The following is a 27,752-nucleotide window of genomic DNA, read 5'->3' on the forward strand; positions in this document are numbered from 1 at the left end:
GTAATAAATATGACAATCCAAGCTCTAACAATAACAAAAGCTAAAAATCTGTCTTAATTTAATTCAACTTTGTTAGTTCTATGGAAGTTAGTTATATTTATAATATATATATATAAAATCGTTATATAAAATTGTTACAACATATAACCCAACTTTGGTGTAGAGAGAAGACAATCTCCGCAGTGCTATTGCTCTCACCTTGTTGAGCCTCTTCAAATTTATCACTCTCTGCCAACCACCTGGCATATGGAATGTAGACTTGAGTTTTGAACTCTGAATGTTTCTTAGCAAGGGCGAATGCCTCTTCCCATTGACCGGTTGCCACGTGTAAATTGACTAGAGAATTGGTGTCACCCATCTTGGCGAGACACTCGGCTGCATAAACAGGCTGATTGAGCTGCTGCAGCCAGACAGCGCACCTCGACAGGGCCTCTCTGTCCGCCTTGTCTAGCTTCCTAGCCAAATCTACCATCCTAAAATGATAGAGTTGGATTTTATCAGCTGCAAATGTAAAAGGTAAACATAAAATGACTGAGTAAATGCTATACAAGTGCAATGTCACGCTTCTGTCATGTAGTGACAATGCTTGGTAGCACTCTCATGTTCTAGTAGAGAAACACACCCTCAGGACTAGTTTTTATATAAGCTACCTTGGGTGATCCTAAAACTTATCAAGGGCTTCTTCTGGAACTGTCAGATTAACTTAAAGGGATGCCTTTGCAAGACGTCCAGTCTGACAGAGCCAGGGCGATATTTCAATTGCCCACTCTGCGAAGGACAGAGGTGGACCTATGATGTGCCCATGTAGTCACTATGGTACAAAGGGTGCCCAGCCCAAGTTATGGCCTACATCCGAAAGACCCAGCAATTTAGGGTTGAAAACTTGCTGAGAGCTTTTTGACAGATCGGCATTAAGCAGAGCTCGAACCATCACCCCATGGTTGACAGTCAAAGAAGCTACCACTAGGCCACCCTGACACCCTATACATATGTAAGAGATACAAAATAGATAGTGGGCACATTCTTTAGGGTTCACTTCACTGCAAGCTGACTTTCAGATGTAGTAACAATTAAGCAGAGGTGAGGTTTCTGCCTTATTTACTGCCATAAACAAGAAGACAAATCCTTCTGCTTAAACTTCAATCATAAAACAACAAGCTACATATTATGATGCTAAAGCTGATCAATCTATATATATTTCTCAAAGTATGTCTGCATACATGTTGGTCTGTTAGTACGCATTCCGGCTATAGCTATTATTAGAACAGCGGAGCTGGACAACAATGCAAACACAAAGTCATGGCTTACCGTCATTAGAAGCCTAGCCTTATAAACTAGCTTAGTGGAATTTTTCATTGCCACAATGCCAGACTACTAGCTTGAAAGGTACAGTTGTTTGACAAAGTTTTAAAACCTTTACTGTTGTTTTTATTTTTCTCTTAATTTATTTCAACTACACAAAACACTTCTCTCATGATATGGAGTTTGAAAGTAAGAATGGGAAATGTTGTTATATATTAACCACAAATCAATTTTATGTCCAGACTTTTTTATTACCCGAGCAACGCCGGGTGGTACAGCTAGTTCCTCTATAAACTATAACAGAGATAGGAACAAGACAGCAAGGTGTATATCATGTTTTCATGATTAAACCAAAGTGTGACTATATAAAATACGTACATGTCTGCCCAACCACTCTCTCCCATCAGCTCTATAGCCTTCATGTACTCTCCGGCTGACATGAACATCTCGGCAGCGACCTTTGGCTCATTGCTGCTTTTTGCCCACTCCGCTTGCTTACTGATAAGCAGCTTCTTGTCACCAGGATCCGCAGATGTAATATAGTCCTGCAGAAACAACAAACATCAACTTCTGTTCATATGGACTACTGGTAACAACAGACATAACTGGTAACAACAGAAACAACTGGTAACAACAGAAACAACTGGTAACAACAGAAACAACTGGTGGTTGATAAGAAGCAGGCTAAATAAACACCGATGGTTGTAATAAGCTGAGTGGATAGAGCGCACCACCTGATGGCAAATAACCTGTAATATTGGCTGGCTTGAAAAAAAAAACAGACAACCAAAGTTTAGAGAATAAATTTCTACAAAAAAAATCTTGACATTTTTTTGAAATTTTTTTTTGCCATGCAATAAAAACATTATTTTGTTGATGACTACTAATGCCAATAAAAACTACATTTATACAAAAAAGTATTAAATTCATCCAGTGACATTAGCTTTATCCAGTTAGCTGCATTTTCTGTATCTATAGTTGGATATAGCTGCCTATCCTACCATAAACCATAGCAAGATAACGAAAATGAAGGCCATACCCAGGTGCAACCCAGCTTTAGATTTCTTGACAAGAGGTTGTTCTCATACTGAGAATAAAATGAATAACAAAATTCCAAGTTCTATTTGATTTGTTAAACCTATGAGACCATCTCCTCACCTTAGCGTACTCAAACATTCGTAGATCAGTGAACATGTTCATAGCCTTCTGGTCTTGGTGAGCTCTCTTGTACAGCTTAGCTGCATCTTGAAACTTGGACTGGTAAGCGTAAATGTCTGCTAGGAAAACCTGCATGTCTCCCTCCCCTCGCTTCTTCCGCTCCTACGCATGTATGAAGAAACATGTGAAATTTGCATCAACTCATATTCGTACAGAAAATTCGGGCAACCTTTAAAAATGCAATTCACTTATATTTTTCAGATAAAAATATTTGAGTGATAAATTACATTAATTTACTTAAAGGAGCCAGATTTAGTAACAGTGATCCCATGGAGAGCAGATACATGTAACTCCTGTATTTACTGTAGAGGCTACATAGAGCAATAAAAAGAGCAGATAATTTCCCATGGTTTTTGGTGTGATAGTTCGTGGTACAGCTAAGCCATTACAGTACTACTTAGATGTGGTAATATATATATTTATAATCTATTAAAACGCTACCTGTCTTATCTATACATTATTATAGGTAGGGCTAAAAGATACAAGCTAAGAAAGCATGTAAATTCTGTGTTTGGTCTGATTGCACAGACAGGCTACTAGATGAAAAACAAATAATGCTTAGACTTGCAATAGAATTTACATATGACTACCTCAATATTGTGTATGAGCTCGAGGTATTTCAGATTTTTAGTCCTGAAGAAGGATTTCTTGGCAAGTTCAAACTCAAGACCCTCCAGTGCTGCCTGAGCGAGTGCATCCCAGTCACCTTCTGTTACCCCGAGACACGCCACTGCATAGGCTTCCCTGCAAGAACACTTTAAGTTATCAAGTATATATTTCACTTTAGAATTATACATAAACAATTAAAAATTACACATTTGCGATTTGCCAGTGGAAAAGTTATTTTCTTTATTTTCCTTCTAAGTGCCTATTCATTCATTTGTTTCTAATTCTTTTTTAGACATTATCATCAATCTGAATCAATTTAAATTTATATCATTCTCTTGCTCACTATTACTCTGAAATATACTTACATCTGTCCATAAACGCCCTCAAATTCATCATCAAAATCTACATATTAACTCCTGTGTCTATGTCCTTTGTTTATGAACAGATGTAAGTATATTTCAGAGTAATAGTGAGCAAGGGAATGATATAAATTTAAGTTGATTCAGATTGATGAGAATGTCTAGAAAATAATTTAAAAAACTGAATGAATAGGCACTTCAGAAGGAAAATAAAGAATATAACTTTTCCACTGGCAAATGACACATCGGTCTTTGATATTTGCTTGTAAGACGTGCCCTGTAAAGATCAAGGATGCAAAAACACCAACTCACATATCTCAGCGTTATGACAAACCTGATCATAAAGAAAACAGTAGATCACTTCATACTGTACGCTAGAAAACGGTGACTAGTTAAGGGGTGATAAAATGGCAGCCGGCTTACTTGAACATTTTCTTCTCAAGATACTGGTACATCTGCGCTGACTGAGGCACATCCACCCCTGTCATCGTGTAGACATTTAAACAGAATATCTTGGAGCCCATGAAGCCAACTACGAAGCCCTACAAGATTGCACACAGATCAGCGGCAGGTTCGTTGAGTTGTGCGGTGAGCAAAGATACGGCAGTCTTATTAAAAGATGAAAAGTGCAAATCTATATATATATATAAATGTGAGTGTCTGTATGTCTAGCTATAAGATAATTTTAAGAACCAAGATTCAGCTTCGCAGAAAATTCAATCTTGAAACTGCCAGCTCTGGAGGCATCAAGCTTATCCATTAGACAAGGGTGTTCAACTGAGTAGAGTGATCAGTAATCGGGAAGATATTCATTACGTCGGTTACAATATGCATAACAATGTTGTGTCACACGTAATGATTAGCCGTTGGCCTCACCATGGGAATACCCGGTATTGCATGGGTTAAACAAACAGCTTATAAACAGTTGCAGGTAATTTAGTGTAAAAGTAATGCAGTAAGGTAATGCAATGTTTATAAGCTGTTTATTACTACCTGTGCACCACAGGGCAGTCATCTAGTTATTGTATAAAACATAAAAATGTGTAGAAATCATAAAACTGATAAGAGGTCATGGTAATGTGAAGCGCTCTTACCGGTATTATAACATAATACAGCATAATAGAATACAGCGGAGAGATCAAAGTATTATAGAGATATCCAGTGTGGTAAAATATAGTATAATAAAACAATCACTGCAATATGAAAAGATCACACTAATACGAGATAGTAGAACAAATGGCTTATTTAACAAAGCCCAAGTTTATTAATAAACCTTGATGTTGAAAAGATATCCCCAAGATGTGACAATCTTACAAAAGGTGAAGGTTAGACAGCGATATTTAATGTGTTTGCTGGAGGCTGATAACAAAGACGTCTTTTATTAGCAGGAGTTTTATTGTGATAGAAGTATGTATCTTCTTATGACAATACAAATATATATTTTATAGTATAAATTACAGAATTATAGTAAAAATATACTATAACTAGCAACGTTAGTTTTGTAAAAAATAATATATAAAAAGCCCTCAATACACGAAGTATAGAGTGAATTATAATATAATATAAAATGTACTTAGCCGTTAGCCAAGCGCTACAGATTTGTTTTAAGCAGTTAATATACTATTAATATATATTATAATATTTTATTATGTGTATTTATTATGATACTAAAATATTATATATCTACATATATAACTAAAGTGTTGGAGTCGGTTAACTGTAGTTATTTTTCCGGCTTATTGTTCTTCTCTGGAGTCACTACAATTCTGTTTCCTGCTTCTGCACTCTTCAGGTGACTATTAGTAAATTCACCAACAGTCAACTGAAGAGTGCAGAAGCACGAAACAGAATTGTAGTGAATCCAGAGAAGAAAATCAAGCCGAAAAAATAGCTACAGTTAATCTACTCCTACACATAAAATTACAACATTGTCATCAATAAATTTTCTAAAATAATCAGACTGGAGCAGACAGCTTCCTTAATTAAGCCCGACTCCTACAATATGTGTCAATTAGATGACATGCAGATTTAAACAGAACTGAGACGAGAGAGAAACAGGAAGGTGTTAGCATGATGCCCTACGATATGAGCCAGCATGATACCCTGCGATATGAGTCATCATGATGCCATGTGATATGAGTCATCCAAACCTCCAATCGTAGTCACAAATTTAATTTTTCTCAAGGAAACTAGACATCTTAGCAGCTAACGAAATCCTGCCCTGTTTAGCTGTTTGAGGAGAAGCTAATTTGGTCAAAGGTTTTTCATTTTGGAGTGAACAGTTTCTTGAAATTACGTCGCAACCAACAAACCACCATTACAGTTTGAAAAGCAGAAGGCTAGTGAGATGGAATATGAGACAGAAGAGAAGAAACAGCTTGGTATCAACTTTAACAAGACGGTGAGCAAGAATTTACTGCATGCGCATAAAATTTCATCTAAAGACAAACCGCAATATTTAAATATAGAAACATAATATTGGTTGTGGGAGATCGAACCTTAGTCACCGCTCAGTGCAAACGCTTACAGTATAAAAGCCTTGTAGTAGCTAACATTAGTTATTAAATACCTGCAGTCATAGAGGTAATACTTCAAGATTAATAGGTTGGTTAATAGACAGCAGAGAGGAAGGAAGGGAACTCAGACATGCAAGGTGAGCCTTCAATAAGACCAATAATTACAGAAGAATAATCAAACACATTTGTCTCACACCTCGTCCCACTTTCTGCCCTCATTTACAAGCAAGCATCAAGATAAGTTCTGCATTTAGATATACACCCTGTTTCCATATTGCGGATGATGCAGATTTGGAGTTGTGCACACGATGAGTTACATCTGAGAATGCATATTAATATGCGACAGATTAAAGCGGGCTCTTTGATAAAAGGACAAGGAATTCTATTCCAGAGGTCACAGCAAAGCGCTTCTGTCTTGCTTAGCAGCACGCTTTCGAAAAGCAATTGACTAAAGTGTAGGAAATGTTTAAAATGAAATACCTTGTGCGGCATGTTATTGCGCATCATCTGCAAGTGCAATTTAGAACTTTTGTTAACCCGAAACATTTGATGAAAGTTTGCGAGTACCAAAATTCGCTTGACTTGCGGATGTTGGCCGGTTCCATCTTCAGGATGACATAAACTTGCAGATTAACTGCGCCATGGAAACATGTTGATAGCAATGATATACAGCCCCCAAGGATAGCCGACGGCTTTCATATGGGCGGGGTTTAATGATGGAGCTCTGTTGGGATGAACCCGAACACGGCACCCGAACAAACAAATATGCTGAATAAAGCCCCTTGTAAATTTACAAATATTATGAACTATAGTGGTTATTTTACTTATCTGGTGAATTCACTTTGTTGTCAAATAAATATAGTATCCCAATATTGTCACCCTTATGATCAGTCAGTTGCCATTCGCAAGCATTCGTGATATTAATAGTCACAATTGTAAAATAGCTCAAATTCGGTTTTGTATTTAGATTTTGAGTATGAAAACTACACTGCACAGCTTTGCCTGCTGTCCCATCTTATTGGCCAGGTAAAACAATGTGAAAACGATGAAAGACTTTGTCATTTTATATTAGGGGTGGCAAAATATTAATCAAAAACTAGGAAAAAAAGCCGTTGTTCGGGTAAATTATATTCAACTTTAAGCATATACTACAACCTTTACAAATTTTAAAATTACTAAAAGTAGGTAATTTGAAATGTCTTATTTTGTATGGATGCATTATTTTGGTTAGGTATCACCCCTACATTGTAGAAATTCAAGGTTTGCTATTGTGAACCGCGGGTCTACTGACTGAATGAGCTAATGAAACGATAACAGCGAGTCGTGTTTTTCAAAACCTAACAAGGCAATGCGATCGCCCCACGAGAGTTGTGTTAGCTCCGAAACCCAGGCTAGCATAATCCTGACAGAGCTCCATCATTAAACCCCGCCCATATGACAGCCGTCGGCGATCCTTGGGGGGCTGTATATCATTGTTGATAGACAAAATATTTTGAAATTAAATATTCTTATGCAAAAACAGTTTAGACATATCCAATACTTGTCTATGCAATTATTAAACAGATAAGAGTCTATATAATTTAGAATAAAGTATAAATCTACAAAAGAGCCTTGACAGCTCTACCACATTCATGGTGACATCACTCGGACTGTTAGGTATAAGATGACAGAAGTAATGAACAACGAAACACACTTTTACCTCCCTAACATTGCGCTGAAACATATCAAATACTATTCAAATATTGATAAACCCTCTTAGACCATGCGTCTGACACAAGCGGTTGTAACCTACTCGGTTATCGGCCAAGATTTCCGGAAAGCTATAAGCAAGTTTAACAAAACACCAAATCTTGTTCATTTAATACTTTACATTTTCAAACTTTGAAACCTAGGTAAAATAAAAAGTTAAACAGAATGTTAGATATGATATTTGCTTCAATTAGCAAAGAAGTGTGTGAGACAAATTCAAAGCCTCCCTAAAAATCCTAACTTGTACTGAAACTTCCAACATTGGAAGTATCAGTTAGGAGAAATAGTGAATGTACTCAAAGCCCAAAAAGTTTGAAACACTTGGGAACAGCCTTAACAGTTTCTGTCATTCTTAAAGGTTAACTTGCAACAAAATTCACATAACAGTTATTTGGTATCAAAAGATTCACCATGTCTTACTCTGTAGTGTTGTAAGTGCAAAATATGTGGAAATGTGATTACAAGCTCTTAAAAGCTCAAAAATGAACAGTTAATCACAGCCACACGAGACCAACGTAGTTTGGAATCTCTTTCTAAAACGGCTCAATTGTGATGTAGTTGTGAGAGATGGTTTCTGTTTACACTTTCATGCAACCTTATTCGTCGAAATATTTTCACAAATATACTGTACTTCATGCATTCAATAAAACCATGTCTGTTGTTCTTTCGCGTCTGTTTTATTGTCATTGTAATGCTGTCACTTTCAGCACTGATATCCTTTAACCTACCATAAAAATATGTTTAAATTTTCAACCTTAGCTCGAAGGAATACATATCATTGTCTGATAAACATGACGAGCCTGTTGGTCACATGTGATAATCGCAAAATGCTGCAGAAATTATTCGTATAGTATGGGTCACACGATCAGATTACGACTAGACGATTAGACTGAGCCGAAACAAAACTGTAAAGTAGCGAGCATCTATATATGATACAATATTATATATCATAAACTAGTGCTATGAGAAGTTTTATATTGAGTCTTTTATTGGCCTTTCAATTCACTGATGAATTCACAATGCAATGACACGTCAGAGAAATAAATTGATTCCAATCTACAGGCGGCTTTTCGTTTTTGAGCTTTTAAGAGCTTGTAATCCCATTTCCACATATTTTGCACCTACAACACAGCAGAGTAAGACATGGTGAATATTTTGTTACCAAATAGCTGTAATGTGAATATTGTTGCAAGTCAACCTTTAAATAAGTTTGGCTAGGTGCCGCGAAAGCTCATACTTGATAGGACGATGGAGTAATAGCGAGTGCGATATTTTCTTCAGTGCTTTCGAAACGATCGATACAATTGTGAGATGGGACATGGCACAATCATCAACCAGAAAACTGCAAAAATTATTTTTTTCAAGTTCCTTATTAAAGATAATTGTGTTGGCTAAGTTGTACCCAGTTCAGAAACTGTACATCAGTTGCCATGACTTAAACTATCATCTATCGGTACTCAATATAAAGCCTATACAGTGATCCCTCCTCACTTCGTGGTTCACCTTGTTCGGCTTCTGTACTTTGCAGGGTAACCATATCGATAAACAAATTAAAAATAAATGAAAATAAATTAAAATAAATAAAATACATAAAAACATAAAACCCTCTGACACTCTGGCCCAGTGAGATCCATATGCGAGGATCATTACAGTCTTGGCGGTTCCCTGTTTTCCTGTTACATTTTGTGAAGTGTTCAAGTGCAAAGTGCTTGTGACACCCTTCAACAAGTCTCTTAAATGCCCCCAACTCTTAAAAACCATTTAATGAACCTAAGAAAAAAAGGAATATGTTGACAGGTGATGAAAAATGGCTATCCACATTAGTTTTTATTTCACAGACTTTTGACTTTTTGCGGGGTGTGTCAGTCTCGATTAACAGTGGAAAATAAGGAATCCGTATATATCAATAATATGGTGATACACTCGTGGTTGTCATAGCAAATCTAACAGCGGTGATACTACTTACATCCTAGTTGAGTGTGAGCGAGGAATAAACATACCTGCATTTTCTGTTGGTGAATGGGAAAGCTGCTGGCCTTTATGTTGAGTAAGCCAAAACCGCTGAAGCAGAGCATCTGCTCCGAGTACAGATTCCAGGCGACGCTGTTAGCGTTTGGCTCCTGGTAGATGAGCTCTTTGCTCGCGATATCATAAACCTGAGACATACAGTGCACCTTCAGGATACGATTTTAATCCATTCCGCGGATATAATCGTATGGTGAACAAATCGTATGGAGGTGTATAGAAACCATAGTACATGCTATTATATAATGCAAGCACCTCCTGGTAAAAATAATCAAAACTTTATGCAAGTGATGTACATATTAAAAATTAGAAACAAATTAGTATGTTAACCTTAGTAACTATAGTTACCTACAATAACTTTAGTATATTTAGAGTATTTATTGGTTATGATCCACATTAAAATGTGACGTTGCGCAGCATGTACCGTAGAGAGTTCTTACCTTCAAGACAGATGTATGTATAACATAAACTTTGAATTCACTTTGAATAAATTTAGCTTACTAAACAAACACCTAAAGCTAAGTTTTATCATGTATTTTTAACTATTTTATTGAATTTCAACCTTTTATTATTAAAATTTAGTCACCTACATATTACCTTCAGGTAATCTTGTCTTACCAAGACAGTTCACATGTGATAAAAGATTAGTCCACTACTATAAAACAGTAGTCTAAATTATTTTTCTGTCCATTAAATGCTGAAAGATCCACTAAATGCTGAAAGATCCATAAATTCTGAAATAGCCTACCAACATGATCTACAATTTTAGTGAGTCAAATCTAGCCTTTGGTTATTAATAAGTGATTTCCTTTAGGTGAGGTTACCAAAACTCCATAAATGGCATACTTTAGACCCTATAACGATACAAAAACACAGTCAGTTTGTGAACATGCGTTCAAATTGTTAATTCTATTTCAAGTGTTAATGGCCGATGCATGCCAGTTTCAATTAATGTCCACCTCTTACCACAACATAATACTGACTTAATGCGATAACAAATAACTCTCATGACACTTTAACCAAACACCTGCTGATGAACCAACAATTCTATTAAGCAATACAACCAATCATATTTATACATTAAACAACTGAACTCAAGCTATAGACTCAACAACTATGGAATAAATCTGTTTTTAGCTTGTTATACCTACACAGAGGTTCTACGAGTCATACCTGACACATGCTGTGTTCATCTACAACGGCGAGTTTCGTTCTTGAGGCACTAATATCCAGACATCTCACCGACGTGTTCTGCTTTAGCAACGGGACCGGGAAGGGGTTGTTCACGAATATTTTCAGCACCTGATAAGAGTAGATAGCTGACATGCAAACTGTAAACTTGCTATTGAAGATACTGAGCAGTCTATATATATGTATATGAATCTCAGTGTCCAGCTACAGCGATTGGTATCTAGCAATGACAAATCCGTATCACAGAGGATTTGATCTCAGAACCTCCCGCTCACCAGATGATTACCTAATCAATTGAGCTACATGAGATGGATGGATTTATCAGGCGATATAAATCATTATTAGGCTTAAAATACACATAGCTATCTGCGTTGAGTAAAGTCACTAAAGCTTGCTCTCACGGCTCTTATTAGAAGTTTAGCAATACAGATACTAGCTTACACAAATTAGCCATTGGCAATGTGTCAGGCTAATGGCAAGTGGCAGGCAACTACTTTACCTGACACATTGTTTATAAGCTGTTTTTAATACCCACGCAATGCCGGATATTCGCTAGTAGTTAAAAAAGTATTTACATGCACACTTCTTCAGTTTGAAAAAAAGATACTCAGGGAATGAGAGTGTTAGAAATCTCTGACATTTTTGAAAAAACGTTATTTGGAACACACCTACTGTTCTTTAATTGAAATGAATATGCCAAAAACCTAACGACGAGAGCCAATCAATCAATGTAATCGGTTGACATGTTTTGTGACTTTTAAACAAAACCAACTGCATTTGACAGAATGCACCTTCAAATCCACCAACCCTTTATACCGGTAACTCATCTAAAACTTACACTGAGATGTCTTTGCTACCCAACAGTCATGATACCGATTGCAACCACCTGCTTGCACCTGACCTACCTGCCCATTTTTGAGACCGACTAGTATGCCTTCCCGCCCAGCTGGACCTCCTATAACCTTGATATAGCGAATAAGTGACTCCATTATCCACTCCCTCTCCTTCACGCCTTGGAAGGAAAGGCACTGCAGTTTTCTCTCCTAAAAGCAGAAATGTGTAAAACCATAGCCATACGTATTCATAACCATCAGCAGTATACAACACGGAACACTTGCATCTGGTGACTAGCTATAGATTAGTTGCAGCTGGGAATTAAAGAGAAGCTGATGAATATCTACACATAGTTTTGAGCAAAGCTTGACTAGCAAACTGGTTAACATAAGAATTTAAAAAAAAACATTTTTGTGTTAATGGATGAACGTTTTTTTTTCAACCAGATAATAGATTACATGTGGCAATATGACACTATGGCCAATTTTTTATAAACAAAACATTCAAAAACCATAGAAAAGCTTTTTCCGTTCAACTAACAGCAACTCGAGTTTGATATCATTAGAAGTGAAACTTACATTTTCCGCAGACGAATAAAACTTCTCTGTTTTCGGGTAAAAAACAAACAAATAATACAAGTCACAATATGGTCAATCTTACCCGATGAAAAAACCGCAGAAAAGATTTTTATTCAACTATCAGCCAGTGGGCTTTGAACCACCAGCTTATTACATGAGAGTTGAATATTTAACCAATACTCCATGCAAGCTCACTTTTGATATGTCTTTATTATCCTACTTTTAGATGATTTCTTAAGCTAGCCATTAACTACTCTATTAAGGCTACAAGACAACAGAGCCATCTAAACTACATTCCATGAGAAGAAAACTCTAGCCAGAAAACACGGCTACTACCATGCAGTATTCGTTAGTGCCGTTCGTCTCTTTGCGCTCTCTAGTCGAAGGCAACTATAAGCAGAAGAGACGACTGTTAGTGTCTGACAGCATGCAACAGGTGGGTATAAAGCTACAGATAAAACAGGTGACAACAACAACTAAAGGTTGCGCAAGTACTTTGATATGTCATGCAGCACAGAGGGATGGGTGTAAAAAGAAGAACATGCTCTATAATATATAACCAGCCTTTAATGATTGTCACACGCAGCAGCCGACAAGTGACAAAAACATACGATGACAAAAATAGGACTAAAATTCAGAGTGCTTACGAATCTCCTACATGAACGTCAAGTCAAAGCAGCATACATAACCAATTTTTTAAACATATTTGTTGTGAAATGGGGGTATGTGAAAAGCGTTCAGTAAGGGCTTTATTTAACCGAAAAGTCGGAGCTGTTTGTATGATCGACACAGCAATTCCTTAATTGAGTAAAAAAGAGCATGCGAACCTATTCAATCAAACTTTTAGCATACACTAAACATGTGTGTTATACAGTACGAGTTCGGTTATCATAGCCTAAAAGCATTAAACTATTTAAAAGATCTCGGGCTACAGCATTTAATTTTGCATCGCCGTGTATGTGCCTATCGCTATCACCAAACTCTGCTGATTCAGGTAATACATGCCCTCGTGTGATACCTACATAAAAACTATTACAAGCTTTCTAAATTTGTAAGAGATACACAGCTTGAATCTTAAAACGTCAAATGTCTACCAGTCCTGGATTTTGTACAAGTAGATAATTCGAAAGCACCTCTGTTGCTCATAAAATTTTTAACTGTAGGCTTGCGCTAAGCATCAAGCAGCAAGCGAAAATGCGAAAGACAGCGCAGAAGGTTTTAAGCACTGACTAGACTATGAACACAGAGAAGCTTATGTAAACTCAAAGTTACCAACCACCAATACAGATGATTTGACGGATAAACAAATAGGAACTACTGATGAACATATATTCACCCCAGTCATATTAAATACCACCACATTCATTCTTAACAAAAAACAAAAACTCTTTTGATAGTTTAAGACTTCACAACTACAGTTGATTATGTGGTGTTATCTTTCTTTAATGTTTTGAATAAACAACTACATCGGGGAATGACGGGTATGAAAATCGGGGAATGATGACCAGAATATATCACAGTGGATCACATCCACAATAATTTCTGTTAATTTTAAAAGTTGTGACAGAAAAAACTGTCAAAAACAAAAAGTTTTTTTACTTTATGGAAAATCAATTGAAAATTTGCCGCACAAATTCATTTTCAGTGAAAATAATTTAAAGTATATCAGTGATAAAATGATGTTCACTGCAAGAATGCTGTATCCTGGTCCACCTGGTCTCTGACTAGATTTAATTAATCTCCGTGTTTATCATATTTATATTTATTACTATATATTAAACACTCTAAAACCTAACCATGTACAAACAAGCAGGGCCCCTGATACTAAACTGTATTAACATACTTCCATCAACTGTGAAAGTACTTAGAGTAGCACAATTCTTTTTTAATTGAGTATTTCCGAAGCGCCGAGCTAATAAAACTCAATAAAAAACACATATTAAATCAGGCAAATAGTCTTTTATCACATTCTTTTAAAGAAGTGATGTTTTAGAAGTGACTGAAAAACATAATTGGCTGCAGTACACCGGGTCTGATAGAGTGTGTATATTTTTTACGAATAGACAAACAAAGTTTTTGTAAGACGCTCTAGTTGCTGAGGAAAAGAATCTTTCTAGCTTTGCCTATTTTTAATCCTTCATTACCGATACATGTAGTTTCAAACAGTATGTGACTAGAAAATAATGTTCTGTAAAAAGACTTTTTTTCTTGATTAGTGGATCAATTAGCAGTGCCCTTGGTATTCTGACCATATATCAATAACTAACAGTCCCATCGACTTGAAACTCCAAAATTATGCTTGCGACACTTTCCACCAAAAAATGGCAAAAATTTCTTAACCACACAAAATGACCAAATTTTTCTTAACCCCCACATAAACCAAAAGTATGGAAAACCAAGTGAAACCACACTACCAAGTTTACATGAAATGGGAAAACGTTTCCCTAAAAATATTTTAGGACCGGGCATTCTGGTATCAAATTTATAACTGTTTTGCTGATCGATAGTCTTAGAGCTAACAAGTAATTATTCTTATACAAATCATATCAGTGAGCTGAATTCTGCAAACACAAGCTACAGATATTTGGCAGCAATACCAATTTATTACTAAACCCACATTAGCAACACAGCAGTTGACTAATCTTTCCTTTTAACATGGACTTTTGACAAATCATTTTTTGAGGAAAATTTACATAACCACATAAATTTTCTCAGTGTTTCAGGCTCTCCTTCAAATCCATTACCTTTCTCCATTATCAAATTATGAATACTGGACAGTAGCAGATCTAGCATACAACATGCAAGCGGAGCAAGGATATGTGCAAAAATTGGACTAAGAGCGGCTAAAAGAGCTATGGAAGAGGCGGCTAGGCAAGGAACAAGATAAAATACTACATCTAGAGTTAGTAGTAAGGGGTGAAATCAGGCGGAGGAATCAGCTAAGTGTTACCTGCTTGACGCTTGACGTCTCCTAAATTAAGTTAAAAGACAAAAGCTTACTGCATGAACTCTTCTGTAAAGTACACCACAAATGACATCACGCTGACGAAAGCTGCTTGAATTTGTTATACACTCCAATAAATACCATTACCACAAAATGGGTTGTAAATAAAGATAGGGATATTTTTAACAAAAATAATAAATTGGTTAAAATAACAATACACCTATGATCAGTTAACCATATCTATTGGTGAGAAACAAAGAGGTAGCAACAAGCTTTGTTTAGGAAAAGGGAGGCTACATGACAGCCCAGCTTCGTTTGGGCCAAAACGCTAAAGTAATCGACAGCCAAAAACTTGCGCCCGGATGGCTTAATAAACTCCTCGATGTAGTTTGGCTAGATGCAACCTAAGCTTGCGTTTGATTGAATAATCTATTAATGAATGCAATGTTCACTGTACTTTTTTTAAATGGCTTAGTCGACTGTGATTCGGAAAGCAACATACACAATAAAATATGCGCAAGAAGTTCCCAGAATGTTGCCAATTTTCTTAGTTTGAACCCGCATAGCCCAGTTTTTAGAAATTTTGGTTGCATCGATCGAGACGTGTTTATTTTGGACGTTTTGCTTAAATTGGCCTGTAACCACCTGTTTAGCAAATCATGTTAAAGATATTAGTATAAGATGGCTGCCTTCTTAGTCGTTGAAAAATTGGGCAAATCCTTTACTTAATTGGGCATGCTATGACTGCAAGCTTGATATTGGTAGGAAGTCTAATACAGCCTGATGATTGTGTTGGAATGTCATATAATACAATTATTATATTCCAGAGCAACACAATACTCAGCTCACTAGCTGTTTAACGAGCATGATTGTCAAATTGTCTTTCAAACACATCGAAAAGAGTTGACGACAAAACAGGCCATCATTACATAAAAGACCATCGAAAAGCTGCCGGCAGTGAGAACATTACAATCTTTACTATCATCTGTACTATAATAAAAGCCGTGTCTGTTCATCTGAAGCCACGCTTAAAAGTTAGGAGCCAATATCACTTTTAACAGGATTCAAACTGATGACTTTCAGCTTCGTAGACCGACACTCCACCACCTGCACCTGTCAACCACCTGCACCTGTCAACCACCTGTACCTGTCAACCACCTGTACCTGTCAGCCACCTGCACCTGTCAACCACCTGCACCTGTCAACCACCTGCACCTGTCAACAACCTGCACTTGTCAACCACCTGCACCAGCTAACCACCACAATTCGCATTTTGGAATAATAGTGCAGAGAGTTACGATCTCTCACGGCACACCAGACTTTCACTAGTAATATTAAAATTTGCAAATGTATAGAATGGAAAGTATATGAATGAGACTTAATATAAAGCCTAAAATAGTATCGACATGGGTTTCAAGGTTCAAGTGTTTTAACACATACATACTTTACAATTATTGTAATCATTTCTAAAAGGAAGGTCTATGTTGAGCTTATATATATTTGACTGGAGCTGATGATAATTGACATCTCAAAAGACAGTTAAAAATATGGACCTGTTATGATTTAGTTACTGGCAGCGCACTTCAAAATTCTCTGAATTGTTGGAGGTGTATCAAATTCACATAAAATTATATGAAAGCTATTATTGCCTTCCCTCTCTAATTTTAATAGGTTAAGATAGATAGAAAAAGATCATATATCTGTGCTGTAGAATACTTTGGTGATCTTTTAGTGGATTTTAGACATTAGTAGTGGATTTTAGACATTATGTATTATGGAAGTAGTATTCACTGTTATTTTATCTCTAAAAACAGCTAAAAATAATTAGAGAGTGATCCTCACTGCCCAGTTGAGATTTTTGTGGCTTGAATGAGATCAGTTTATCGCAACAAATGCATTTCAAATTGACATGTGACTCTCTTATGAACACCGAGAACTTGTGTGCTCAGTTTGATCACCTTTGGCATCAGCTAATAGAATTCTCCCCTGAATAGTCTATGATAACAACCCTTTAATCCTGGCCATATTCACTTTTTGCACAATATGAATTCTTAACAATCCAAAATGACCACATATCACAATGGGCCCAAGTCAAAATGACTACTTAACAAAATGAGCAAAATGCAAAAATACCACGTGACAAAATGAGCAAAAACCAAAATGGCCACATGACAAAATGAGCAAAAACAAAAATGGCCACGTGACAAAATGAGCAAAAGCCAAAATGGCCACACCTAAAATGATGAATGAAGAATAAGAATCACTATTATGATCTGCTATTGATCATTGGATTTCTATTAAATCATATCAACTATAGAATTTCACAAAGTCAGTGCAGACGCACTGACGATTATTATCATGGTTATTGTTTGCAGTTTACAATTTCACACAACCAACTTTTGTTATAAAAAATTTTAAACTGGGAACTTGTTCACAAAATTACCTAGGGGAGACATTTGTTGAAGTTAAAATCTGGTTTTAAGTCAAATCTTCTGAGGAAAGGTGCAATAAAATGTACCACACAATATATCTGTTTACATAAGCACTAGTTACTTTAAGTTGAGGGTTGGATGACAAAATCCAAATAGAACAGCAATAATACAAAACAAAACTCTTTAAATGAATTCTTTTAAGTATGTTATAGATGAAATAAATTAACAGGATCTTTATCATTGACAGGCAGAAATGGTCATCCAAAGAATAAATGTATGTGCAACTGACAAAAAAACCAACACGATTCGCTATTGGTCAATTAACAACAAATCACTTCACCAAGCACAGACGTTGTTAAACTATATATATTATATAATAACTTAATTTGTATATAAAAATCTCAGTGTTTGTCTTTTTGACTTTTCGTTAAACCCTGTGTCCAATTATAGCAATTAAAATCTAATGACAAAAAATCCGCATAGCAATGTATTTGATCTCGGAACCTCCAGCATGAGACGCGGCGAACTTAACCATTAAGCTAGACAGTATACAATGAATCCATTGGTCAAATAATCATTACGTCAGTTAAGATACTCACGCTTAAAGCGCTTGCTTGGGATTAATAACTAGCGCTGTTGACAACTATGTGTAACGATTTTTAAGCTTGCCAAAAACGCAGGTATTGTTTTAGCTTGATTGACCTATGTATTGATCTAGCTTTCCAGGCAAGTTACTCAAATTCATAAGGTAATTATTTTATCAGCTGTGCAACGTGGGGTTGCACATTGCATCGACCAAACGAGCGGGAGCGAAGGTTGAGAGCTTTCATGATAAATGCATGTGCACACAACTTACAAAAATTATTCATCAACAAAGTCGCAAACCCTTGTCTCGAAATCTCATCAACAAATTTAACCATCGTTTTGTAAAGTCGTAAAAGTATAATAACGATAAAACACACATACATGTATAAGCCTATTTAAATATGCTACCAAGTTTTTGTAAATTGTCGACGGTATCTTAAAACTTACCCATCTGAACGAACTATACACAAATAGACAGATTTATTTGGCCAAAAGTCATTATCAAAACTTGCTAAGCCTTACTTTTATCAAAGTTAGGACCGGAAATTGAACCGCCGAGCGACAGAGAATAGAACGATTAAGTCGTGCGCATTTCACGAAAAAATAACGTGCACATTTCACAAGTCTATAGCATTGTTGAATTGCCGAAGGTTTCTGTAATTAACGTAGGAGTACTGAAATCGTTTCATTTTTGCCGATTTCTAAATAGCTGACATTTTAGACACTTTTGAGTACTTTGGTATTCTAACTGATGTCCAATGCAGGGTAAGTAAAGGAAATGACGCTGATATTTTTTTCTAACGATTCTCATGAGATTATTACAATATTTAATTATAAGTTTGGATGACTACAGAACAATGACTACGTAGTACAGATTTTTTAAAAATCTATATAAATATCACAACTTCTTGATATTGCTAGCTATGACGTTTTGAAATGTTAACAAAATTGTGCATTGGTTTTATATTATTACTATATTAATAATATTGGTTATTCTAATAATGTCAGTGCATTTTACTTCTAATATTGGCCAATATTGCATTTCTCCTACTGCAGGGGGAGAGATATAAACACATAATCTTTTCTTTTCATTATTGCTATTTGTTGTATATAATAACACCCACACCTAGTACATTACAGCTACCATTGCAGTTATCCTATTGCACTGCAGTGCCATTTGACTACTTATATTGCATTTCTCAACCATCAGTACCCTTTCTTTTATTCCCAATATCACTTTGGTCGTGGGCTGTATGACAGTAGAATGACATGTGACACACAGCGCAGGTAACACAAAAACAACTTGAAGGACAGCTCAAAACTGCACATAACGCTCACCAGACAGAGGATTATATTGTTAGCTGTTACAACTAACAAATTGCAATCAAACTTTTTGTTGATCTTCTCTTTGATCTTGTAATGCATATCTGCAGCATCCTCAGAGTAGAGTTCGTAAACGACTATCCGGTCAGGCAGTTGCACCTGAAACAGACAAAACAAGAATAATAACCTCCGCAATCCGATTGCTCAAATAGTAATCACAACCATACTAAAAAGTGTGGCTAACACTATGACAGTTTTTAGAAAACTCTACAGACAAATTCAGTTAATCATCTCAAGAAACCATAAAATACTAGTAGAACACTTACAATTCAAATTCTCTCTCTCAAATTAGACAATGAGACAAAAGACGAAAATATATATCAAATAAAGAATAGTAAATCCGCGTCTCAGAAAAAAGCTCCTTTTGCACAATGCCGACCTATAATTTGTACTGGCAAAGTTTGGGTTTTTTACAGTGTAGCAGATTTTTTGAAAAAGTAGGAATGTAATGGGTGGTCAAGTAGATTGGAGATATGATTTGAGTATTTTAGACAGCAAATATCTAATAAAACAGTTAGCTCGTCAGCATTAAGGGAACTTCAGGTTTTTGGTTAGTAAATACACATGTACATGTGTATTACATGTACATGTAATACATATGTACATGTAATATTGGTGTGAAAGATAAAATCACCAGTTTTCCAGCAAATGTAAATCCTTTCAGCTAAAATAGCTTCATTCAAAGACTATCTAGCAACCATATAAAGCTGCTTTTGCAACAGACTAGTTGCTTGATATCTTCTACTAGCTGAATGTAGAGCTCTTTTTTTAGAGAAAAAAGAGAAATTTAAAAAAGCTGCACAGTTCAGCCTCAGCTAAAAATGCTTAACTACCATGATAGGGTGTTTACTACCTAATTGGACTTTTGGTGAGCCAAATGTTGATTTTATTAACTTGAAAAAGTTATGAAATAAATTATGTTCGCTACTTTAGTGAACATCAAAACAGCATAAGCTTATTATGCGAGCAACACGAAGATAATACACTCTGTAACAATTGTTTTCCACTAAAATGTGAATTTTTACAATCACATTCTGCCTGCCTTTAGTACCACTGCATTATCTTGAACGCTAGTTCATTAGCCTATGTGGAGACAACTTCAATACTCACAGCCAAACGATTCCTGTAGATAGCTATTTTTTTCACAAGATCCCGGCAGCGAATCCTCACCTAAGAAAACATAAAAGCATCACGTTTTGATACTATTTAAAGCAATAATTTTGCTTCTCCACCAACTAGACATGACATGATAACTCCTCTAATAATGTTTAGTCAAGAAAGTGCGTCCTGGTTACCTTTTGCTCAGTGACGAGGTGCTGAATGATGACATCAGTCATATAATCTCTGTATGCATATCTGTCACGATAGAGACCGTGCACAGTGCTGAATATGATTTGGTGATAAGCGATCGTTCCATCCTGACATCCAATTGCCTGTAACACCGCAGAATGGTCACATTCCGCTACGCAACATTTATTATATCGGCCCTATATATAATTAGTAGATTATATATTAATGTAATATATATTATATCTATATTAATAATTTATCTAATATATATCTATTATATATATTATTAATATAACATATATTATATTAATATTATATATAAGAATATACATTATTATATATACCTATATAAGTGATACTATATTTATTGCATATATTATATATATAATAAATATATTAATATAATATATATTACATTGATATATAATATTATTATATACCTATATATATAATAATTTACATATTATAGATAACTATATATCGATATAGTTATCAATAAAAAAAGTGAGATGAAACGTGGCAATGACCTCAAAACCCATCTACAAAGACCTCTTTGCTTTTCAATTCACAATACTAAGTGGATGTATATAACTAGGTATTCATTGAGGTATGTTAGATAATGACTATATTGTGACCATATGGCTTAATTTGAGCTAAAATGAACGATATTTTAAGGGCAAGGTCTCCACACTTCCGCCGATGTCAGGAGCGTTTCTCTAGTCTATAACAACATAATCGACAACATATAAATCTTTGGAAACTCACTATTTAACACGTTTAAAAAGCACACTCACACTTGAAATAACACAAAACTGTTAGCTTACATTAACATGTTTATGATAACATAAACATGTTATCATGCTCAAGTGTAACCAAAGATAAGTGTAACAATCAATTGACAAAAGAATACAACTCACTTTCAAATTCATAAATATATAGCAGCTTGATCGATATGAAATCTATATGTTGGTAAAAGTGTATTATTGCTACAGCGTACAGAATTTCATAGTTGAATATCGCTGATAGTTACAATGAAACCCTTATCATCAGTCTGAATAGCAACCTGCAGTAGACACTAGAGTACCATAAACGTAGGACAATTTTGCTTCAGAAATCACTTCCGACACCAAACAGCAAACAATGGAAAGATAATGTTGCAGACAAAGTGCGGAAAACTAAGAGTTCTGGCCAAGTAGACGGAGACAGAAGATAAATCAATGTGCGGTAATGATATAATTCTAGATATTTGTAACGAAAAAAAATTAAAACTATTCAGAATAAATTGAAACAAGTACGCATGAGAAACAGGATGGAGTAGAGTGTAGTTAGTAAATGTACATAATATATGTCACTGAATACTAGCTGCTACATAGTTTCAGAGTTATCTGCACTTGAAATATTTAACCCCTAAACCACATACAAAATAAAATGTTATAAAACACCTCATGTCTTCGCCGCACTATTCAACCAGAAAACTTCAAAATCAAACTAACTAGCAATCAGAGAATTCAAAATACTATTTCTATTCCTTCTTTGGACACCTCGGCTATGCAATATACCAAATCCATATTTTTTGAGAGGTCGGTGAGCTAACAAAGTGAGTAGCGATGTGTGAGTTCACTGCACTTCAAGAATAAACTAGTGATGTGCTAGCTGAGAATTGACCGGCAAGCGAAAAAACAGGCAGAGACTGGAAGCGTGCGTTAGAAAGGCAGACAACGCACAGGATAGTGCGAGTTATACTTACGACATAAGCCTTCTGCGAGTCAGTCTGTGGGTCAGGTAAGTAGGTTTATCAAATGAAACAAGCTTTGCAAAGATCGATATTAATATATCAAGGTTTCGGTTAATATTTGGCAATTATGACAACATTTTGATATTGACCTACATATCTCAACCAAAGAATCGTACCTTAGACCTAATGGCATTTATCCTACTTGTATAACTTACTACTTTTATTAGTGTCGATCTTCAGTGTTAATCTAAAAATTTGATCAGAATAAATAAACCATTATCAGATGTTGAGCAATAATTCATCCAACATTTATCTTCTACCAACTTTTTTTTCTCAAAATATTTTTTATTTTAGCAAGTAATAAAAGTAATGAAATATTAAGTAATGAAAAACATTATTTTGTTGATGACCACTAATACCAATAAAAAGTTAAACAATATTAGGTTAAAAGTTATATATAAAGTTAAACATTGGTCAAGAGAATGGCTTCTGATATGAATACAAACCGATAAATAGAAAGTGAAAATCGCGATGCGGTTAACTTAAGATTGCTTGCTTCAAACTTGAGATTTGCTATGACTAAAACCCTCAACTAGCCAACAGCATTGCTTTTTGCTGCTGTGTAAGATATTAACCTATGGACAATACTTTCTATAGCTTGCTAAATAAAAAAAGAGACCGAATAAAACTTGCTTTCGCCGTTCAATCTCAGTTGCTGCAATGAATCCTCGTCTCTCAACAATTCTCCCAACACTATAGAAGACTGCAGCAGACACTTTTGCATTATTATTTCTGCTACATAAATATGTGATTTATATAGACTTCTAATATTTACTATATATAAATATATATATATAAAATATATATATAAATATATATATATATCTCAGGGTCCATCTGTTCAGTTATTAAAATCTAGCAATGCAAAGCCCGCTTCGCAGATGATTTGATCTAGGAATCTGCAGTTCTGAAGGCATCTAGCTTATCTATTAGACTATGGCATTCAGTTGAGCATGGCGATCAATAATAATGAAGATTATCATTACACCACTTAAAATATGCATAACAATGTTGCGTCACACGTAACAATTAGCAGTTAGCCTCACTAGGTAATGCCCCGCGTTGCACGGGTAATAAAAAAGTTTATAACAATTGCAGGTAATGTAATGTAAAGGTCGTGTAGCAAGTAATAAAATGTAATGTTTATAAGCTGTTTTTATATTACCCGTGCAACACAGGACATTCAACTGGTCTATATATACATGTACATACTAGCTGTTTAGTATTTGTGTATTTTTATATTTCTTGTAGTATATATATATACAACAAGAAAAACTGTTTCCTCACCCTGGTTAACCCAAACGGGTGGTGGTGTATACTCAAGCTCGGGTCTCCTACTGTTTAAAAGTAATTAAACTAGAAAAAACACTCTAAATTATAAGTAGAGTATATTAAAACTAGAGGTTGTTTGGTATGGCTAAACTTTTTGTGGCAGCTACAACATTGTTTCACGCTTGACGCTCTTCAGGCTGCGAACGCCAAACATGAAACTACGGTGAAGCTGCCACAAGAAGTTTAGCCATATCAAACACTGTCAAGTTATATATACATTTATAACTATGGATTCTATATAGATTATATAACCTTACATCATATACAATCTAGATAGATTATTTAACTTTTAGATATATTAACATTCAGATATATACTACAATGTATCTAAATTATCTATTACATAAATATATATATATATAATTAACATCAACTAAAATGTATGCATTAACCAGGTATATACAATTTATATATAACAGTTCAACGATATTAAACATCTGATAGGCTGTACGTCTTTCGCTATGGTTCTCTCTACACATTGATGTACACATTTAAAGCAAGCTAATGGCCACTATGCAACCCGCACCTAGTGAAATAGAACGTTCTATTTCTAATACAACAGCAATATAATTGTATGGCATAAACTTTGAACATGTTTTCAAGCGGTGATTACAGCCTTGAAATGTTTGTAAAGCAACAAAAACTATACGGAAGGGATGAAAATTTTAACATTTGCTAATAAGGAAAACTAGGAATAAAAATGTTTACTACCTAAAATCTCTGACGTTTGTCATTTTTCTTGATCCAGACAGATATGTAACATTAATAACTAGCTGCTTTGCCTATTCAACACAATAAATAATGACCTAATATAATATACTTTCCAATATATTATATTGTATAGTGTACAGAATTATATTTCAAATATATTATGTGAGTGAGTCTTTTTCAAAAAGCAGCCAACTGCTAAATTTTGGCTAAAAGGTTTTTGCTTTAACTTTCAAACTGAGTTTGAAGAACTTGCTGCTTTATCGAGATTCATAATCTAGAATATTCTCTCCGCTTGGTCAAAACATTTTCAAAGCATTTAGCCAGTAATTCATCTAGGAAATCTTACTATCTCCCATCGTTTAGATGCACCGTTCGCTTGCTGTACCTGCACAGAAATAGACAAGGTTTATGCTAATGCCAGGCATAACAAGATGTTCTTTCGAAAAAGAAGAAAAATAGTATACATACCGCACCCGCACCATCCGGTCGTACTTTGGCACACCAGACCCAAGAATCCATTTCGGCAACTTGACCTAGTTTCACCCCGTCCTTGGTGTGTAAGGTTAGCTGGAAACATGAGGTGTGAAACTACAGGTGACTGCCAAAGACGAGGGTAAATACTATTGAGATCAGGCTATCAACATGTACACCAGCTGACAAAAACATCAATCGATAAATGAAATACAAAAAACTGAAATGGAGTTGCTTGCTCACGCTAGCTTCTGTAATCACTTTCCAATCTTTGACATTCAAACACACTATATTTTTTAAACGCTGAAAGTCTATGAGAGTATTCCTCAGATGGGTGGTAAGAGAAGGTGGAAACAGAGCAGCATAGAAGTCAGTTATAAAAAATAAACCGAAATGACCAAGTGCAAGAGTGAGAGAGACGAGCATTCGTCAAAAATGTGAAAGATTCATGATCGAATACCTGTTTATCACTGCCACCGACAACCACATACTCTCCTTTGGGGAACCAACTAACAGTGCAGGGGTCATAATTTAGCTGTCGGTCCTTGCCAACCTGTTTACCAGTGAGGTGAAAGAAAGAAAGCGTTCGACCCCAATCGGCGACAGCCAGCAACTCCTGAGGTTCGTCTCTGACAAAACAATGCAACTTATGTAAAACGATCATGAGAGTAGCTCAGGTTATACAAAACTCTCTGAGGTATTTCAATCTATGGGTGAACCGAAGGTAGTTCACTAATGAATAATACATTTCTTTTCAGTAGATGTACTGAGTTAAAACTTGTAGATAATTGTAATCTACAATAATTGTAGAAATCATCACATACTAATTCTACTCGCAGACGAAACATCTATAATGTTAAAGGAAATAAAAGAGTACAGCTCAGATTACTACTTGTGTGACAATGTTTGCTCGCTCATACAGCACGGCTCACAATTGACAATTACTAAATTGATTATGCTGCCTTTTTGTTCTTTAATGATCAATATCCAATATTCTGCTACTTATTGATACCAAAATGAAACTTTAAAACACGTTTTGAAAATTTTTTTAATGACTTAAAAGTCTAAGAGTCTATATTAGTAAGTACCACTTTGCCATTGTGTCTGTCTGTTAGACATTTGTTGGCTGATTTGTGAAAAAATGATATAATTTTTATAATGATATAAAAATGTACGATCTGTGTAATATTGTGTAAACACTATGCGTTTCCATATTTTTTGCCCGATTTTATCCATATTTTTTGCCCGATTTTATCCATATTTTTGCCCTTAATTTCACACACATATGCTTTACACTTTCTACCAGGTCACTCAAATATTTGGTTTCTGAATGCCATCTGATTACTATGAGGCAGCCTCCTGAACACCCCCTTGTGAACTATCAGATTAAACATGAAATCCTGGACATCTCTGGCTTACTAGTAGTTAAAACAGACAATCAGCAAGACTTATTACCTATCGAATGTTCCAGTTAGAAAAGTAAACATAAAAACACATTTCTAAATGATTTTTAACAATATTGAATAGAATTCTAGACTGCACTGACTTTGGAATCATAAATGTGCATAGAAACAACTTTTACTTTGAAAGCCGTTTGAAAAGCATTGCAATAAATGATGAACTAAAAGCTATGTTAGAAATTTAAAAAAATGTGACAAGTAGGCTCAAGTACCTCCCTGCAGTATGACAGCTGATGTGATATAAACAAAAAGAAACACTGATCCTTCAAGTTAGTACGACGTTAGTGAAAGTGCAAGGAATTTATGGAAAAGGCTTCGTGATCAAATATATTTGTACCGAATTAAAAACATTTGTGAATAAATACAAAATTGATTGCAGAATGAGTACAAGAAACAATGCCCAGAAACATGTTTTAAACCAGCATTTTAGGTTGAATCACCCCAATATGACATACTTGTAGGCCATTCTGCATTTGTGTAACCATGACTAAAACCAACGATTAAACTCTACATGCGGTATATTATTCTTAAGCTATAATCTTCGGACAGTTTCATTTCAATCGAGTTTATCAAAATATTGAATGTCAATGTAGCAAAACTACAGAAGTTGGAAAACTAGTTGCGGAAATACAGCCGAGTTTGACTCAAGTTTTTTTTGCCTAGGATACGACTATGTAATTGGTAACAACAAATGTTTACATACTTGGCAGGGCTCCATGCTACAGACCAGATAGGAGAGAGAGCACCGCCTGGTCTATCAATCTTGCTTTTCTCCTCCCCGTTCTATAAGCATAGGGTTTTTAGCACCTATTAGAGCACGCTGAGCAAAAGTCAAGGTCATTTTAACAACTGTATAAATTATTTTTTCACAAATACTACCAAGACTTTGTTTCGAAAGCCTCATGACAATGATCCTACAGGTTAAGGAGAGGCTAAACTATAAATATTTACTACCACTATCATTATAT

At 35.4% G+C, this 27,752-nt stretch overlaps 1 protein-coding gene across 2 annotated transcripts in view; it reads right to left on the bottom strand.

Moving 5' to 3' along the window:
• Window positions 1-27,752, bottom strand: part of LOC137391300 (intraflagellar transport protein 122 homolog) — a 40,923-nt gene that overhangs the window by 11,053 nt on the left and 2,118 nt on the right. The window contains exons 5-20 of one of the 2 annotated variants that reach the window (XM_068077729.1): window positions 27,488-27,567; window positions 25,785-25,953; window positions 25,322-25,420; window positions 22,763-22,786; window positions 21,021-21,158; window positions 20,836-20,895; window positions 19,681-19,824; window positions 15,332-15,352; window positions 11,875-12,012; window positions 10,952-11,080; window positions 9,754-9,909; window positions 3,912-4,030; window positions 3,111-3,264; window positions 2,461-2,622; window positions 1,681-1,847; window positions 199-473 (exon numbers count right to left, since the gene is read on the bottom strand). In XM_068077729.1, the coding sequence (XP_067933830.1) occupies window positions 199-473; window positions 1,681-1,847; window positions 2,461-2,622; window positions 3,111-3,264; window positions 3,912-4,030; window positions 9,754-9,909; window positions 10,952-11,080; window positions 11,875-12,012; window positions 15,332-15,352; window positions 19,681-19,824; window positions 20,836-20,895; window positions 21,021-21,158; window positions 22,763-22,786; window positions 25,322-25,420; window positions 25,785-25,953; window positions 27,488-27,567 (2,035 nt within the window). The remainder of the gene's footprint in view (window positions 1-198; window positions 474-1,680; window positions 1,848-2,460; window positions 2,623-3,110; window positions 3,265-3,911; window positions 4,031-9,753; window positions 9,910-10,951; window positions 11,081-11,874; window positions 12,013-15,331; window positions 15,353-19,680; window positions 19,825-20,835; window positions 20,896-21,020; window positions 21,159-22,762; window positions 22,787-25,321; window positions 25,421-25,784; window positions 25,954-27,487; window positions 27,568-27,752) is intronic. The other variant, XM_068077730.1, reaches the window with a different exon arrangement.

Source organism: Watersipora subatra, chromosome 3 (assembly GCF_963576615.1).
Source record: "Watersipora subatra chromosome 3, tzWatSuba1.1, whole genome shotgun sequence".
Lineage (NCBI taxonomy): Eukaryota > Metazoa > Bryozoa > Gymnolaemata > Cheilostomatida > Watersiporidae > Watersipora > Watersipora subatra.